Here is a 17,995-nt window from a genome sequence, read left to right on the forward strand (position 1 = left end):
AAGAAAAATAAATAAATGTTAATAAATAAATAAAAAAAAACAACACTTGCCCTGTTTACCTGATCAACTCTTTTATTATTAGAAAAAAATAGCAATTAGACCTACCGGTAATTGTATTTCCAGGAATCCATCATGACAGCACTACAGGAGGTTGCCCTCTTGACCTCTGTAGGGACAGGACGACAGAGAGGTTAAAAGGCCCCTCCCACCACCCACTTGCCAGTGTTTTTCAATTACTACACCAGGATGGATGCAACCCTATTTTATTTCTAGGGATAATAACTGACATGTTAAATGCACAAATCAGAATTCAATAAGGGAGGGATGTAATGGTGCTGTCATGATGGATTCCTGGAAATACAATTACCGGTAGGTCTAATTGCTATTTTCCAGTACATCCCTCATGACAGCACTACAGGAGCAATACCAGATTATAATGCTCAGGGCGGGACTATGGATTGAAGGACTTTCCGTCCAAAACTTAAATCCGTCTCGGACAGAACATCGAGCCTATAAGGTTTGCAAAACGTATGATGGTTTGACCAAGTGGCAGCTCTGCAGATTTGGTCCATAGAGGCTTCTCTTCTTTCTGCCCAGGATGCCGAAACTGCCCTCGTTGAATGGGCTCTGATGCCTTGTGGGGCACATAGTCCTTGGGACTTGTAGGCTTCTTGTATGGTAGTTTTTACCCATCTCGCTAGAGAGCCTTTTGAGGCTCTTTCCTCTATTCTTTCCCCCAAACAGGACAAATAGATTTTTATCTTGTCTCCAGGAGGAGGTTCTATCCAGATACTGAACAATTGTTCGCTGACATCCAGGCAATGGAATTTTTCTTCTTGTTGGTTTTTTGGATCTGGATAAAAGGAAGGTAGAATTATTTCTTGTTCTCTATGGAAAGCAGTAGATACCTTTGGAATAAAGGAAGGGTCCAGCTTTAGGATGATCTTATCCTCTTGTACTTTTAATCAATAGTAAGGAAAAAAAAGGGACCAACGGCGCTGCTATAGACGATGTCGAGGCAAAAGATGATGACTAATGTTTTAATGAAAGAGGCTACGCGTTTCGACGCCGAACCGGCGTCTTCATCAGGCCAATACCATTGGCCTGATGAAGACGCCGGTTCGGCGTCGAAACGCATAGCCTCTTTCATTAAAACATTAATCATCATCTTTTGCCTCGACATCGTCTATAGCAGCGCCGTTGGTTCCTTTTTTTTTCCTTACTATTGATCCATTTTGACAGCAAAACTCGTTTTGCTTGTGCACGGACCTGGCAGCAGCTTTCTGGCTTGTGAGATACTTAACGGTATCCACTAACAAAGGTGAGCAATTTTCTTACATCAGATTGCTCCTTGTACTCCCTTGCTTTATTGCACTATGTGGCGCCGTGTATCTCTTTTTCTTCTCTCTTGTACTTTTAGGTACGGTTCTATGACTGACAGAGATTGGATTTCTCCAATCCTTCTTGCTGAAGTAATAGCGACTAAGAATGCAGCTTTTAGAGTTAAAAAATGCATACTAATTTCGTCGAGCGGCTCAAAGGGGGGCTCACAAAGAGTCGTTAACACCACATTCAAATCCCAGGTAGGAACTGATTTCTTTAGGGAAGGTTTCAGTTTAGAGACCGCTTGGGTGAATTTTCTGATCCACCGATGTTCAGCCAGAGGAGTGTTAAAAAAATTACCTAAGGCTGAAATCTGTACTTTTAAGGTACTAGGGCTAAGCCCTTTCTTGAATCCCGATTGTAAAAAGTCTAGGATTTTCGCAATGTTGGGAGAAAAGGGGTCTGGTCCTGGGTTTCCATGCCAGGAACAGAATTTCTTCCAAATTTTTTGATAGATTTTAGAGGTAACTTCTTTATGACTTGATAAGATAGTTGAAATTACCTCATCTGACAGACCGTGGTTGCTCAAGATCTGCCTTTCAGGATCCAGGCTGACAATTTCAGAGTTTCTATTCCCTGAAAGAATAAGGGACCCTGGGAGAGAAGATTCTCCTTGACTGGGAGCATGATAGGGTCTTCCAACGCTAGGTATTTTACGATTGGAAACCAACTTCTTTTTGGCCAATAGGGAAGAATAATGATGAGCTTTGTCAAATCTTCCTGGATTTTTCTTAATACCATTGGTATTAGAGGAAACGGAGGAAAGGCATAGGCCAGATCCATGTCCCAGGGTTGGGACAATGCATCTACTCCCAATGGGTTGTCTCTGAGATTTAGGGAGAAGAATGTCTCTACTTGAGTGTTCTTCCTCGTGGCAAACAGGTCTATTTGTGGATAACCCCAATTTCGGGTTAGGGACAGAAAGACTTCCCTGTTTAGGGACCATTCTCCAGGGTTTATTTTTTCCCGACTCAGGAAATCTGCTGAGCCTTTTAGGTGAACTGCAGAGACTGATAGGACATTTTCTTCTGCCCAACTGAAAATTTGTGTAGAGAGGGCCTGAAGAAGAGTGTGTCTTGTTCCCCCTTGATGGCGAAGAAAGGACACTGTTGTCGTGTTGTCCGATAAAATTCTTATATGCTCCCCTTTTATGGTGGGTGAAGCTCTTATAAGTGTCTCCCATACGGCTCTTAGTTCTTTAAAGTTTGAGGACATCCTCTTCATTTGAACAGGCCATGTGCCCTGAAAGTGCTGGTCTTGGATTACCGACCCCCAGCCGTGTTTGCTTGCATCTGTGGTAATCACTACATAAGGAGAAGTTCTCCAGGGGACTCCCTTGTCTATGTTGTTTGTGCAGAGCCACCACAGGGGGGATGATTTCACAGTCTCGGAAATTTGAATTTTTGAATTCAGGGAGTTTTGTTTTCGATCCCACTGGGACAAGATCAGATTCTGTAAGGGTCTGGAGTGAAATTGGCTCCATGGAATAGATTGGATGCAAGACGTCATCATTCCCAACATCCGCATACATTCCCTTATGGAACAGGCGTCTTTCCCCCAAAATTTCCTTACTTCTGCCAGTAGGAGTATTTGTTTCACTCTTGGGAGGAAGGAATGTTGAAGGGAGGAGTCCAGCAGTACTCCTAAGAAGACCTTCTGTTTCTGGGGAGGAAGACTCGACTTCTGAAAGTTGATTATCCATCCCAATTCCTGTAGTAGGGAAAGAACCTGTGACCGATGACTGACTAAGATAGCCGGAGTATCTGCTGTCAACAAGAAGTCGTCTAGATATGGGATAATTACTATACCTTGACTTCTTATGAATGCCATGATCTCTGCCATAATTTTTGTAAAAATTCTGGGGGCAGAGGAAATGCCGAAGGGGAGGCAGACAAACTGGAAGTGGAGAATGGAAGGACCGTCCTGAACTGCGAATCTGAGGAATCTCTGGTACGCGGGGTGGATAGGAACGTGATAATACGCATCCTTTAAATCGATCGTACACATAGATGCCTCTTCCCTTATTAGAGGAATCGTTGATCTGATAGACTCCATCTTGAATTTTCGATATTTCACCGATTTGTTTAGGACCTTCAGGTTGATTATTGTCCTGTAGGAACAGTTTGTTTTTTTGACTAAGAAGATCTTTGAATAGTGGCCTTTGCATATTTCGTTGTGGGGAACTGGAGAAATGGCTCTCAATTTGAGTAGTTTCTGGACGTCCTGGATAAGGATCTGATGAAGGTCTTTTGCTTGGTACTGGGTTATTAGAAATTTCTCCGGAGGAATGGAGGAAAATTCTATTTTATACCCTTCTTCTATGATCTTTAGAACCCAGGGGTTCTGGGTTATTCTCGACCATTTGGGATAAAATTGTAGGAGTCTTCCTCCTATGCTCTTGGCGTCATTGCTTTGAGGGCTGGAATGAATTGTTTGGGTTAAGGAGATATCCTCGACCCCTTTTTCCTTTGGGGTAACTCCAGCGACTTCCCTTTCCCGCTGTAGTTCTGTAAGGTAGGATCCCTCTGTTGGCGAAATTTTTCAAACTGAGGGGTTTTTTTTGGTTTCTCTTCAGGAAACCCCTTTTTCCTATCTGTTGCACTCTCCAGCATGTTATCGAGGAGAGGACCGATCAGAGACCATGTAAACGGGATAGAACACAATTTGTTCTTGGACTTCGTATCTCCTGACCACATTTTGAGCCATAATGCTCTTTTAGCAGCATTTGAGAGAGCCCCATTCCTGGCAGCAAATCTAATAGATTCCGCTGAAGCGTCTACCAAGAATCCGGTTGCCATTTTTAGTAAAGGTAGAGATTCTAATAGATCTTGTCGTGATGTCTTCATCAAATGGGTCTCTAGCTGGTTTAGCCATATAAACATTGCTCTTGCTACTGATGTGGCCGCGATATTCGTTGAGATCAAGGCAGAGGAAGATTCCCACGCTCTTTTCAGTAATCCGTCTGCCTTTCGGTACATGGTGTCCCTCAACTGCGAGGAATCTTCAAATGGGATTGCGTTTTTTTTAGCAACCCTGGCTACTGGGACATCTACTTTTGGGATCTCATCCCAAGGCTTAGTTTCCTCTGGATCAAAGAGAAGTCTGTTTTTGAAATCTCTTGAAATGAAGAGCCTTTTTTCTGAATCTTCCCATTCAGTTGTCACCATTCTTTTGAGATTTTCGTTTACAGGAAAAACCCTTGTTTTCTTTTCCGTTAGACCTCCAAACATCTCATCCTGGATCGTATGTGGTTGGTCTTCTTCGGGAATATCCATGGTTTCCCGTATTGCTTGAATTAAGGTATCCGACATCTCGGAAGAGAAGAAGAATTTTTTCTCTTGAGAGGAAGAAGTTGAAGGCAAGAGTTCCTCTCCTTCTAACTCACACTCACCCTCCGATAGGTAATAACACTCAGAGTCAGACCCCTGAGAAGGAGGACAATATTTTTGATCCACTTCAATCCGTGGTCTTTTTGCCCGGGAGTGTGAGGGAGTTTCTTGCGGAGGGGCGAGGGAGGCTACTGACTGACCCACTTCTTAACGAATCATAGCCCTAAGTTCAGACATGAACGTTGGTTGTTCCTCCTTTAGTATTTTTGCAATACAATCCTGACAATTGTTTCCTATGGGACTCTGGCAATTTTTTTGCACAAGTCGCACATTTTTTAACCTTCTTTTTATCAGTTTGTCTGAGGGGAATCTTTTTCCTAGAGAAAACAGAAGGTTGGTAAAGTATGGTGTACATACATAAGGGGTCATACCCTTCCCCAAGGGTGAGACTCAAGTGACCCTGGGACATATCTGGAGTTCCATCAGGACGAGGAAGTTCCATACCGCAACAGGTAACAGGCAATGCAATATGCAATCCACAAAAATAATCCAAGTTAGAGTTATCAGCTCTAACTACATACCTGTGCGTGTCCCTTTAAATGCAGGCGTTTTGAAATTCCCGCCTTCCAAGATGGCCGCGGACGGGAAGTAGCCCGACGTCATTTCCAGTCGGCTATTCGTCTCCCGCGTGTTTCCTTTGGGGTGCAGCCGCCATAGCTGGCGACTGAGGCTTGCTATGCGGTGCAGCGAGGATCCCCTGCCGGTGGGTCCACATTTATGGAGCTGCCGGTCCCCGCCTGGTCCGCGGCCAGGCCGAAGCCTGCTTGGGAAACCCCAGCCCCCACACACTACCAGAACCCTGACTAGGATTCCTCCGGTAGGTGTCTCAGGGTGGGAGCTAAGGGACCCCTCGTTCGAGGGGTGTTAGCCTGGGCTTTAGGGGGAAGAGAAGGGGGAGTGCACGGACCCCCCGATCTTGCCCCCTGCCCGAGTTTCTTTCCTGCACTAACACAGGAGCGACGCTCTCTGCTCCTGACCCTGTGGGGGGACAGGAAGAACACTGGCAAGTGGGTGGTGGGAGGGGCCTTTTAACCTCTCTGTCTTCCTGTCCCTACAGAGGTCAATAGGGCAACCTCCTGTAGTGCTGTCATGAGGGATGTACTGGAAAAATGAAAATATGAAAAAAAACCTATAGGTATCGCCGCGTTCGGAACGGCCTGATCTATAAAAATATCACATTATTTTTACCGCACAGTGAACACAGTAAACTTTTTTAATAAAAAACAATGACAGCATTTTATTTTCTGGTCATCATGTCTCAAATTTTTTTTAATAAAAAGTGATCAAAAAGTTGCAAGTAACGCAAAATGGTACCAATAGAAACTACAGTTCGTCACGCATAAAACAAGCCCTTCCGCAGCGATATCAACGAAAAAAATCAAAAAGTTATGGCCTGCAGAAAATGGCGACACTAAAACATGATTTTTTTTTTAGAAAAGAGTATTTTATTGTGGGAACGTAGTGAAACTTAAAAAACGATATCAATTTGGTGTCGCTGTAATCGTATCGCCCCGCAGAATAAAGTTAACATGTTTATACTGCGCGGTGAACACTAAAAAAAACCAAAAAAGAAACGTGCTGGAATGGCTGTTTTTTTGGTTTCCTCATCTCCCAAAAAATTGAATAGTGATTAAAAAAATAAAAAAATAAAAAAAAAAAATAAAAATAAAAAAAAATAAAAAAAAAAATCACATGTACCCCAAAATGGAACCAATAAAACTTACAGCTCGTTCCACAAAAAACACGCCCTCACACAGCTCCGTCAACGGAAAAATAACACGTTATGACTCTCAAAACGCAATGATGCAAAATGATGCTAAATGACGGCCCAGACTAATTTTTAGGTCCAGTAGAATTTCACTAAATACCCCACATCGTCATTTGCTGGACCCCACAGGTGGACCCCGTAGATGCAGCGGACATGAGGAAATTTAGGGCCTTGTGCGGCTTATAGGGCTAGTGAAGAAGTCAAAGATTAGGCAACACTGGAGCGCAGATATTTTGTATAATACCCAATAAAAACCGGCCTGTGCATAAAGGATTGGTTCAAAGCGACCACACCAATCCATGGATTATTCATTCTCATTATTACATCATCCTATTAGGACCTGTTGCACTCCGCCCAGTTTAGATATGCCCGGTCGCGCGCCGCCCGGATCAGATATGCCCGGTCGCGCGCCGCCCGGATCAGGTATGCCCCGTCGCCCTCCGCCCGGATCAGGTATGCCCCGTCGCCCTCCGCCCGGATCAGGTATGCCCCGTCGCCCTCCGCCCGGATCAGGTATGCCCGGATCACCTATGCCCCGTCGCCCGGATCACCTATGCCCCGTCGCACTCCGCCCGGATCACCTATGCCCCGTCGCACTCCGCCCGGATCACCTATGCCCCGTCGCACTCCGCCCGGATCACCTATGCCCCGTCGCACTCCGCCCGGATCACCTATGCCCCGTCGCACTCCGCCCAGATCACCTATGCCCCGTCGCACTCCGCCCAGATCACCTATGCCCCGTCGCACTCCGCCCAGATCACCTATGCCCCGTCGCACTCCGCCCAGATCACCTATGCCCCGTCGCACTCCGCCCAGATCACCTATGCCCCGTCGCACTCCGCCCAGATCACCTATGCCCCGTCGCACTCCGCCCAGATCACCTATGCCCCGTCGCACTCCGCCCAGATCACCTATGCCCCGTCGCACTCCGCCCAGATCACCTATGCCCCGTCGCACTCCGCCCAGATCACCTATGCCCCGTCGCACTCCGCCCAGATCACCTATGCCCCGTCGCACTCCGCCCAGATCACCTATGCCCCGTCGCACTCCGCCCAGATCACCTATGCCCCGTCGCACTCCGCCCAGATCACCTATGCCCCGTCGCACTCCGCCCAGATCACCTATGCCCCGTCGCACTCCGCCCAGATCACCTATGCCCCGTCGCACTCCGCCCAGATCACCTATGCCCCGTCGCACTCCGCCCAGATCACCTATGCCCCGTCGCACTCCGCCCAGATCACCTATGCCCCGTCGCACTCCGCCCAGATCACCTATGCCCCGTCGCACTCCGCCCAGATCACCTATGCCCCGTCGCACTCCGCCCAGATCACCTATGCCCCGTCGCACTCCGCCCAGATCACCTATGCCCCGTCGCACTCCGCCCAGATCACCTATGCCCCGTCGCACTCCGCCCAGATCACCTATGCCCCGTCGCACTCCGCCCAGATCACCTATGCCCCGTCGCACTCCGCCCAGATCACCTATGCCCCGTCGCACTCCGCCCAGATCACCTATGCCCCGTCGCACTCCGCCCAGATCACCTATGCCCCGTCGCACTCCGCCCAGATCACCTATGCCCCGTCGCACTCCGCCCAGATCACCTATGCCCCGTCGCACTCCGCCCAGATCACCTATGCCCCGTCGCACTCCGCCCAGATCACCTATGCCCCGTCGCACTCCGCCCAGATCACCTATGCCCCGTCGCACTCCGCCCAGATCACCTATGCCCCGTCGCACTCCGCCCAGATCACCTATGCCCCGTCGCACTCCGCCCAGATCACCTATGCCCCGTCGCACTCCGCCCAGATCACCTATGCCCCGTCGCACTCCGCCCAGATCACCTATGCCCCGTCGCACTCCGCCCAGATCACCTATGCCCCGTCGCACTCCGCCCAGATCACCTATGCCCCGTCGCACTCCGCCCAGATCACCTATGCCCCGTCGCACTCCGCCCAGATCACCTATGCCCCGTCGCACTCCGCCCAGATCACCTATGCCCCGTCGCACTCCGCCCAGATCACCTATGCCCCGTCGCACTCCGCCCAGATCACCTATGCCCCGTCGCACTCCGCCCAGATCACCTATGCCCCGTCGCACTCCGCCCAGATCACCTATGCCCCGTCGCACTCCGCCCAGATCACCTATGCCCCGTCGCACTCCGCCCAGATCACCTATGCCCCGTCGCACTCCGCCCAGATCACCTATGCCCCGTCGCACTCCGCCCAGATCACCTATGCCCCGTCGCACTCCGCCCAGATCACCTATGCCCCGTCGCACTCCGCCCAGATCACCTATGCCCCGTCGCACTCCGCCCAGATCACCTATGCCCCGTCGCACTCCGCCCAGATCACCTATGCCCCGTCGCACTCCGCCCAGATCACCTATGCCCCGTCGCACTCCGCCCAGATCACCTATGCCCCGTCGCACTCCGCCCAGATCACCTATGCCCCGTCGCACTCCGCCCAGATCACCTATGCCCCGTCGCACTCCGCCCAGATCACCTATGCCCCGTCGCACTCCGCCCAGATCACCTATGCCCCGTCGCACTCCGCCCAGATCACCTATGCCCCGTCGCACTCCGCCCAGATCACCTATGCCCCGTCGCACTCCGCCCAGATCACCTATGCCCCGTCGCACTCCGCCCAGATCACCTATGCCCCGTCGCACTCCGCCCAGATCACCTATGCCCCGTCGCACTCCGCCCAGATCACCTATGCCCCGTCGCACTCCGCCCAGATCACCTATGCCCCGTCGCACTCCGCCCAGATCACCTATGCCCCGTCGCACTCCGCCCAGATCACCTATGCCCCGTCGCACTCCGCCCAGATCACCTATGCCCCGTCGCACTCCGCCCAGATCACCTATGCCCCGTCGCACTCCGCCCAGATCACCTATGCCCCGTCGCACTCCGCCCAGATCACCTATGCCCCGTCGCACTCCGCCCAGATCACCTATGCCCCGTCGCACTCCGCCCAGATCACCTATGCCCCGTCGCACTCCGCCCAGATCACCTATGCCCCGTCGCACTCCGCCCAGATCACCTATGCCCCGTCGCACTCCGCCCAGATCACCTATGCCCCGTCGCACTCCGCCCAGATCACCTATGCCCCGTCGCACTCCGCCCAGATCACCTATGCCCCGTCGCACTCCGCCCAGATCACATATGCCCCGTCGCACTCCGCCCAGATCACATATGCCCCGTCGCACTCCGCCCAGATCACATATGCCCCGTCGCACTCCGCCCAGATCACATATGCCCCGTCGCACTCCGCCCAGATCACATATGCCCCGTCGCACTCCGCCCAGATCACATATGCCCCGTCGCACTCCGCCCAGATCACATATGCCCCGTCGCACTCCGCCCAGATCACATATGCCCCGTCGCACTCCGCCCAGATCACATATGCCCCGTCGCACTCCGCCCAGATCACATATGCCCCGTCGCACTCCGCCCAGATCACATATGCCCCGTCGCACTCCGCCCAGATCACATATGCCCCGTCGCACTCCGCCCAGATCACATATGCCCCGTCGCACTCCGCCCAGATCACATATGCCCCGTCGCACTCCGCCCAGATCACATATGCCCCGTCGCACTCCGCCCAGATCACATATGCCCCGTCGCACTCCGCCCAGATCACATATGCCCCGTCGCACTCCGCCCAGATCACATATGCCCCGTCGCACTCCGCCCAGATCACATATGCCCCGTCGCACTCCGCCCAGATCACATATGCCCCGTCGCACTCCGCCCAGATCACATATGCCCCGTCGCACTCCGCCCAGATCACATATGCCCCGTCGCACTCCGCCCAGATCACATATGCCCCGTCGCACTCCGCCCAGATCACATATGCCCCGTCGCACTCCGCCCAGATCACATATGCCCCGTCGCACTCCGCCCAGATCACATATGCCCCGTCGCACTCCGCCCAGATCACATATGCCCCGTCGCACTCCGCCCAGATCACATATGCCCCGTCGCACTCCGCCCAGATCACATATGCCCCGTCGCACTCCGCCCAGATCACATATGCCCCGTCGCACTCCGCCCAGATCACATATGCCCCGTCGCACTCCGCCCAGATCACATATGCCCCGTCGCACTCCGCCCAGATCACATATGCCCCGTCGCACTCCGCCCAGATCACATATGCCCCGTCGCACTCCGCCCAGATCACATATGCCCCGTCGCACTCCGCCCAGATCACATATGCCCCGTCGCACTCCGCCCAGATCACATATGCCCCGTCGCACTCCGCCCAGATCACATATGCCCCGTCGCACTCCGCCCAGATCACATATACCCCGTCGCACTCCGCCCAGATCACATATACCCCGTCGCACTCCGCCCAGATCACATATACCCCGTCGCACTCCGCCCAGATCACATATACCCCGTCGCACTCCGCCCAGATCACATATACCCCGTCGCACTCCGCCCAGATCACATATACCCCGTCGCACTCCGCCCAGATCACATATACCCCGTCGCACTCCGCCCAGATCACATATACCCCGTCGCACTCCGCCCAGATCACATATACCCCGTCGCACTCCGCCCAGATCACATATACCCCGTCGCACTCCGCCCAGATCACATATACCCCGTCGCACTCCGCCCAGATCACATATACCCCGTCGCACTCCGCCCAGATCACATATACCCCGTCGCACTCCGCCCAGATCACATATACCCCGTCGCACTCCGCCCAGATCACATATACCCCGTCGCACTCCGCCCAGATCACATATACCCCGTCGCACTCCGCCCAGATCACATATACCCCGTCGCACTCCGCCCAGATCACATATACCCCGTCGCACTCCGCCCAGATCACATATACCCCGTCGCACTCCGCCCAGATCACATATACCCCGTCGCACTCCGCCCAGATCACATATACCCCGTCGCACTCCGCCCAGATCACATATACCCCGTCGCACTCCGCCCAGATCACATATACCCCGTCGCACTCCGCCCAGATCACATATACCCCGTCGCACTCCGCCCAGATCACATATACCCCGTCGCACTCCGCCCAGATCACATATACCCCGTCGCACTCCGCCCAGATCACATATACCCCGTCGCACTCCGCCCAGATCACATATACCCCGTCGCACTCCGCCCAGATCACATATACCCCGTCGCACTCCGCCCAGATCACATATACCCCGTCGCACTCCGCCCAGATCACATATACCCCGTCGCACTCCGCCCAGATCACATATACCCCGTCGCACTCCGCCCAGATCACATATACCCCGTCGCACTCCGCCCAGATCACATATACCCCGTCGCACTCCGCCCAGATCACATATACCCCGTCGCACTCCGCCCAGATCACATATACCCCGTCGCACTCCGCCCAGATCACATATACCCCGTCGCACTCCGCCCAGATCACATATACCCCGTCGCACTCCGCCCAGATCACATATACCCCGTCGCACTCCGCCCAGATCACATATACCCCGTCGCACTCCGCCCAGATCACATATACCCCGTCGCACTCCGCCCAGATCACATATACCCCGTCGCACTCCGCCCAGATCACATATACCCCGTCGCACTCCGCCCAGATCACATATACCCCGTCGCACTCCGCCCAGATCACATATACCCCGTCGCACTCCGCCCAGATCACATATACCCCGTCGCACTCCGCCCAGATCACATATACCCCGTCGCACTCCGCCCAGATCACATATACCCCGTCGCACTCCGCCCAGATCACATATACCCCGTCGCACTCCGCCCAGATCACATATACCCCGTCGCACTCCGCCCAGATCACATATACCCCGTCGCACTCCGCCCAGATCACATATACCCCGTCGCACTCCGCCCAGATCACATATACCCCGTCGCACTCCGCCCAGATCACATATACCCCGTCGCACTCCGCCCAGATCACATATACCCCGTCGCACTCCGCCCAGATCACATATACCCCGTCGCACTCCGCACAGATCACATATACCCCGTCGCACTCCGCACAGATCACATATACCCCGTCGCACTCCGCACAGATCACATATACCCCGTCGCACTCCGCACAGATCACATATACCCCGTCGCACTCCGCACAGATCACATATACCCCGTCGCACTCCGCACAGATCACATATACCCCGTCGCACTCCGCACAGATCACATATACCCCGTCGCACTCCGCACAGATCACATATACCCCGTCGCACTCCGCACAGATCACATATACCCCGTCGCACTCCGCACAGATCACATATACCCCGTCGCACTCCGCACAGATCACATATACCCCGTCGCACTCCGCACAGATCACATATACCCCGTCGCACTCCGCACAGATCACATATACCCCGTCGCACTCCGCACAGATCACATATACCCCGTCGCACTCCGCACAGATCACATATACCCTGTCGCACTCCGCACAGATCACATATACCCTGTCGCACTCCGCACAGATCACATATACCCTGTCGCACTCCGCACAGATTACATATAACCTGTCGCACTCCGCACAGATTACATATACCCTGTCGCACTCCGCACAGATTACATATACCCTGATGCACTCCGCCCAGTTTACATATACCCTGATGCACTCCGCCCAGTTTACATATACCCTGATGTACTCCGCCCAGTTTACATATACCCTGATGTACTCCGCCCAGTTTACATATACCCTGATGTACTCCGCCCAGTTTACATATACCCTGATGTACTCCGCCCAGTTTACATATACCCTGATGTACTTCGCCCAGCTTACATATGCCCCCACATTATAAGCTGAAATACCACTAATACACCAAACAAAATCTGCGCTTCAAAAGCCAAATGGTGGTCCAACTGAGCCTGGCAGTGTACCCAAACAGCAATTTATGACCACATATGGGGTATTCTGGAGAACCCGCTTAACAATTTATGGGATGTGTGTCTACGGTGGTACAAGCTGGGCACAACACATTGGGCACTGAAACGGCATATTTGTTGAAAACAGCCATTTTCAATCTGCAAAATCTATGGTTTACTCATTTTTGCAAAACACTTGTGCGGTCAAAATGCTCACTACACCCCTATATCAATTCTTTGAGGGATCTAGTTTCCAAAATGGGGTAATTTTTCAGGGGGTACCACTGTACTGGTACTATAGCTCAATGCAACATGGTGTAAAAAAACAAATCTTGTAAAATCTCCACTCCAAATACTGAATGGCGCTCCTTCCCTTTAGAGCCTTGCTGTGTGTCCAAATAGCAGTTTACGACCAGGTGTGGGGTATTTCCCTACTCTGAAGATGTTGCTTTACAAATGTTATGGTGCTTTTTCTCCTTTATTTGTTGAGAAAATGAAAAATGTTTAACTAATGCTACGTCTTATTAGAAAATGTAATTTTTCATTTTCGCTGCCCATTTCGAATAAAATCTATGAGACACCTGTGGTGTCAAAATGCTCACTACACCCCTAGATGAATTCCTCAATGGGTGTAGTTTGCCAAATGGAGTCACTTTTGGGGAGTTTCCACTGTACTGCTACCTTAGGGGCTTTGCAAAAGCGACATGGCGCAGAAAAACCAATCCAGCAAAATCTGCTCTCCAAATGCCAAATGGCGCTCCTTCCCTTCTGAGCCCTGATGTGTATTCATACAGTACTTTATTACCACATATGGGGTATTTCCGTACTCTGGAGAAGTTGCTTTACAAATGTTACGGTGATTTTTCTCCTTTATTTGATGAGAAAATGAAAATTTTTACCTAAAGCTACGTTTTAGTGGAAAAAAAATGTAATTTTTCATGTTTACTGCCCAATTCTAATGAAATCTATGAAACACCTGGGGGGTAAAAACGCTCATTACACCCCTAGATGAATTCCTCAAGGGGTGTAGTTTCCTAAATTGAGTCACTTTTGGGGGGCTTCCACTGTACTGGTACCTTAGGAGCTTTACAAATGCGACATGGTGCAGAGAAATGAATCCAGCAAAATCAGCGCTCCAAAAGCTAAATGGCGCGCCTTCCCTTCTGAGTCCTGCCGCTTCCCCAAACAGCCGTTTATGACCACATGTTGGGTATTTCCGTACTCTGGAGAAGTTGCTTTACAAATGTTAGGGCGCTTTTCATCATTTATTTGTTGAAAAAATTTAAAATTTTGAGGTAAAACTACATGGTATTGGAAAATAATGTAATTTTTCATTTTCACTGCCCAATTCTAAGGAAATCTATGAAACACCTGTGGGGTCAAAATGCTCACTATACCACTAGATGAATTCCTCAAGGAGTGTAGTTTCCAAAATGGGGTATTTTTTGGGGTGTTTCCTTTGTTTCGGCACCACAAGACCTCTTCTAACCGGACATGGTGCCTGAAATATAATCTAAGAAAAGGAAGGCTCTAAAATCCTCTATGTGCTCCTTTGCTTCTGAGGCCGGTATTTCAGTCCAGTAGCGCACTAGGGCCACATGTGGAATATTTCTAAAAACTGCAGAATCAGGGCAATAAATATTCAGTTGTGCTTCTCCGGTAAAAACCTTCAGTATTACAGGAAAAATGGATTAAAATGGAATTTCTGCAAAAAAAATGAAATTTGTAAATTTCCCCACTACTTTGCTTTAATTCCTGTGAAACCCCCTAAAGAGTTATAAAAAACTTTCTGAATGCTGTTTTGAATACTTTGAGGGGTGCAGTTTTTAAAGTGGGGTGATTTGTGGGGGTTTCTAATATATAAGGCCCTCAAAGCCACTTGACTACTGAACTGTTCCCTAAAAAAATGGGTTTTTGAAATTTTCTTGAAAATGTGAGAAATTGCTGCTAAACTTATAAGCCTTGTAACATCCTAGAAAAATAAAAGGATGTTAAAAAATGATGGCAATCTAAAGTAGACATATGGGAAAAGTTAGCTAGTAACTATTTTGTGTGGTATAACTATCTGTCTTACAAGCAGATACATTTGAATTTAGAAAATTCGGAAACTGCCAGAAGCTGGGCGTTGTGAAGAGAAGTGGATGATACTTCTATGCACAACGCCCAGCTAGTAAAAGTATTAAACACGCCCCGATGTACGCACATAATACACGCCCAGTTGTACTTTTACTTTTCAACACGCCCAGTTGTACCTTTGCAAGCCTCATTTGCATAAATACGAAAATGGTCATAACTTGGCCAAAAATGCAAGTTTTTTAAAAATAAAAACGTTACTGTAATCTACATTGCAGCGCCTATCTGCTGCAATAGCAGATAGGGGTTGCAAAATCTGGTGACAGAGCCTCTTTAAGAAAGCTCATTAGCATAAACCAAATTCCCTCCTAACATTGTGAAAATAGATTGTTTTTTTAAATAAAAAGCATTACTGTCACCTACATTACAGCGCCCATCTCCTTATGTAGGAGATAGGGCACTTATAATGTGGTGACAGCCTCTTTAAATTCCCCCTAGGGGTGTTCCAAAATTATTCACACTGAGTTTTTTGCAGTGGTTTTTGCCACGGAAACCGCAGCAAATGTACAAAATTTACTTCAATAGGTGTAGGCGTTTTTTTTTACCGCGAGCAAAAATACCACTTGCTGTAAAAAGCGACATGCTTTATCTTGAGGCGTTTTCTGCCTCAAAAAGCCCACTGAAATCAACGGGAGACGGAAATAAACAGTTATTGTTAGCGTGATTTTTTTTATGCGTTTTTGGGAAAACCACTTGCGATTAATACATCTTTCTGTTGAAGAGATAGCGTATTAAAAAAAAAAAAAATTGCATGCGGCCCAAAACCACTTAAAAAAAAACCGGAGCCGATTTATCCAGGCAGAATTTTCTGCCTGCAAAAAAACTGTTAACAGGGCCCTATACGGACCACAAATACAGCCGTATGAAAAAGCGGTTCGCCTCATGAAGGGGATGAGATTAAGGCTGGGTTCACACCATGAAAACATGATTACAGTACGGGACAGTAGTCCTGCAGACTCCTAGCGTCGTACATAACTATGATGCTAGGAGCCCGGTCGAAATACGTCCGTCCATTACGGACGTTAATGTGCTCGTGTGAACCCAGCGAGAGGACAGCTCTTCACTAGACCATTGCTGCACACAAGTCTCTGCAGCACCATAGGCAGCGGACTGAGTAAGGTGTAATTTTCCAATATACGCAGTCGGAGATGCATGTGATCAAGGATCACGTCGGAAGGCAGAAGTGTCAGAGCACTCGATGTCGGGTATAGCCGGCCATGTGGATTTCCCCAGCTTCTATATGGTTCACCTTTAGAATATGCATTAATCACCTTCACTAGAATCAGACAAGTTCTCACATTCAAATAATAATAATAAAGCAGTAACCACAATAGTAAGCCGTGCAGACACCACTTACCATGACTACCAATTCTAGACCTGCGCGACCGAAGAGCCTTGATTGTGCACACGTGAATACAAAAGCCTAGCGCGCCTGCGTCAGCCTGACCTTCGTTCTAATACCTTGTTGTAAAAAGTCACAACCAACCAACGAGCGACTGTAAGAGTTCCGGCAAATCCCACTGGCCACGATTCGTTGATTAAATTCTGAAAAACGAATCAGCAGAAAGAACAGCAGGCGAGGCGCTGAAAAACTACTTCCGGGTAGAATGCCCTTGCCACCTTTAACCTTGAACACTGAACTTGTTCCAGAACGTTCTGGAAGCCAGTCCCCGGAACTAGCATGCGCTATAACCTACACTGTGCTCGGCGTCATTTTGTTTAGCTTGCTTACTATCGGACAGAACGGTAGTGGGCGGGACCACGTTGGAGGCGTGCTAGTTCCCGGGTGCGCGTCCTTCCGGCTTTGAATTCCACATGTGACTTTGTCAGGCGAACAAGGTTTGAACTGTTACCTCAGTTAGTTTGTTCCAGACACGTGTGTAGTAGCAGCGACCATCTTGGTTAGCAGAACGTTCTGTGCGGTAAGTCGTGGCTTTATCATTTAGTTTACGGTGCTTTGGAGCGCTCTGTATTGTTTGCATAGGTTGCAATATATATTTAAATTATTATTATTTTTTTTTTCTGGTCGACCTTGTGAAAGTATTCACTGTGATACGGCTGTCTTCTACATTAGAGTATGTTCACACGGTACAGTTTTTTTGTAGCCACAACCAGAAGTGTATTAAAAAAATAAATGAAAACTTAATTTATTGTATACCCCTCCCCCCTTTTTTATGATCTCGGTGTGGCTTCAAAAAATTGCACTGTATGAATAAGGTCTTACTGTTTCGTGTCATTATTCTTTGGGGTGCTTTTAATAGTGCTTTCTTTTGACTTTATTTTAGAAATGCTTCGTTTAACCGCTCTTCTTCAAAAGATAAGACCTGCTCACCCTGCACTGAGGCCCTTTCTCTGTCGAGCCTATGCTAAAGATGTCAAATTTGGAGCAGAAGCCAGAGCGCTTATGTTACAGGGGGTTGATCTTTTGGCTGATGCTGTTGCAGTTACAATGGGTCCAAAGGTATTCACATATTTTTT

The 17,995-nt window shown here is 49.7% G+C and overlaps 2 protein-coding genes across 2 annotated transcripts in view; one reads left to right on the forward strand and one right to left on the reverse strand.

Moving 5' to 3' along the window:
* HSPE1 (heat shock protein family E (Hsp10) member 1) overlaps nt 1-17,130 on the reverse strand; it is a 42,532-nt gene extending 25,402 nt beyond the window's left edge. Inside the window, exon 1 of the mRNA XM_075829997.1 lies at nt 16,875-17,130. Coding sequence (XP_075686112.1) covers nt 16,875-16,877 — 3 coding nt within the window. The 5' untranslated portion in view covers nt 16,878-17,130. The remainder of the gene's footprint in view (nt 1-16,874) is intronic.
* A 59-nt stretch (nt 17,131-17,189) lies between these two features.
* HSPD1 (heat shock protein family D (Hsp60) member 1) overlaps nt 17,190-17,995 on the forward strand; it is a 170,587-nt gene continuing 169,781 nt past the window's right edge. The window contains exons 1-2 of the mRNA XM_075829996.1: nt 17,190-17,439; nt 17,803-17,978. Of these exons, the coding sequence (XP_075686111.1) occupies nt 17,805-17,978 (174 nt within the window). The 5' untranslated portion in view covers nt 17,190-17,439; nt 17,803-17,804. The remainder of the gene's footprint in view (nt 17,440-17,802; nt 17,979-17,995) is intronic.

The sequence above is a fragment of the Rhinoderma darwinii genome, chromosome 6, assembly GCF_050947455.1.
Source record: "Rhinoderma darwinii isolate aRhiDar2 chromosome 6, aRhiDar2.hap1, whole genome shotgun sequence".
NCBI classification, from domain to species: Eukaryota; Metazoa; Chordata; class Amphibia; order Anura; family Rhinodermatidae; genus Rhinoderma; species Rhinoderma darwinii.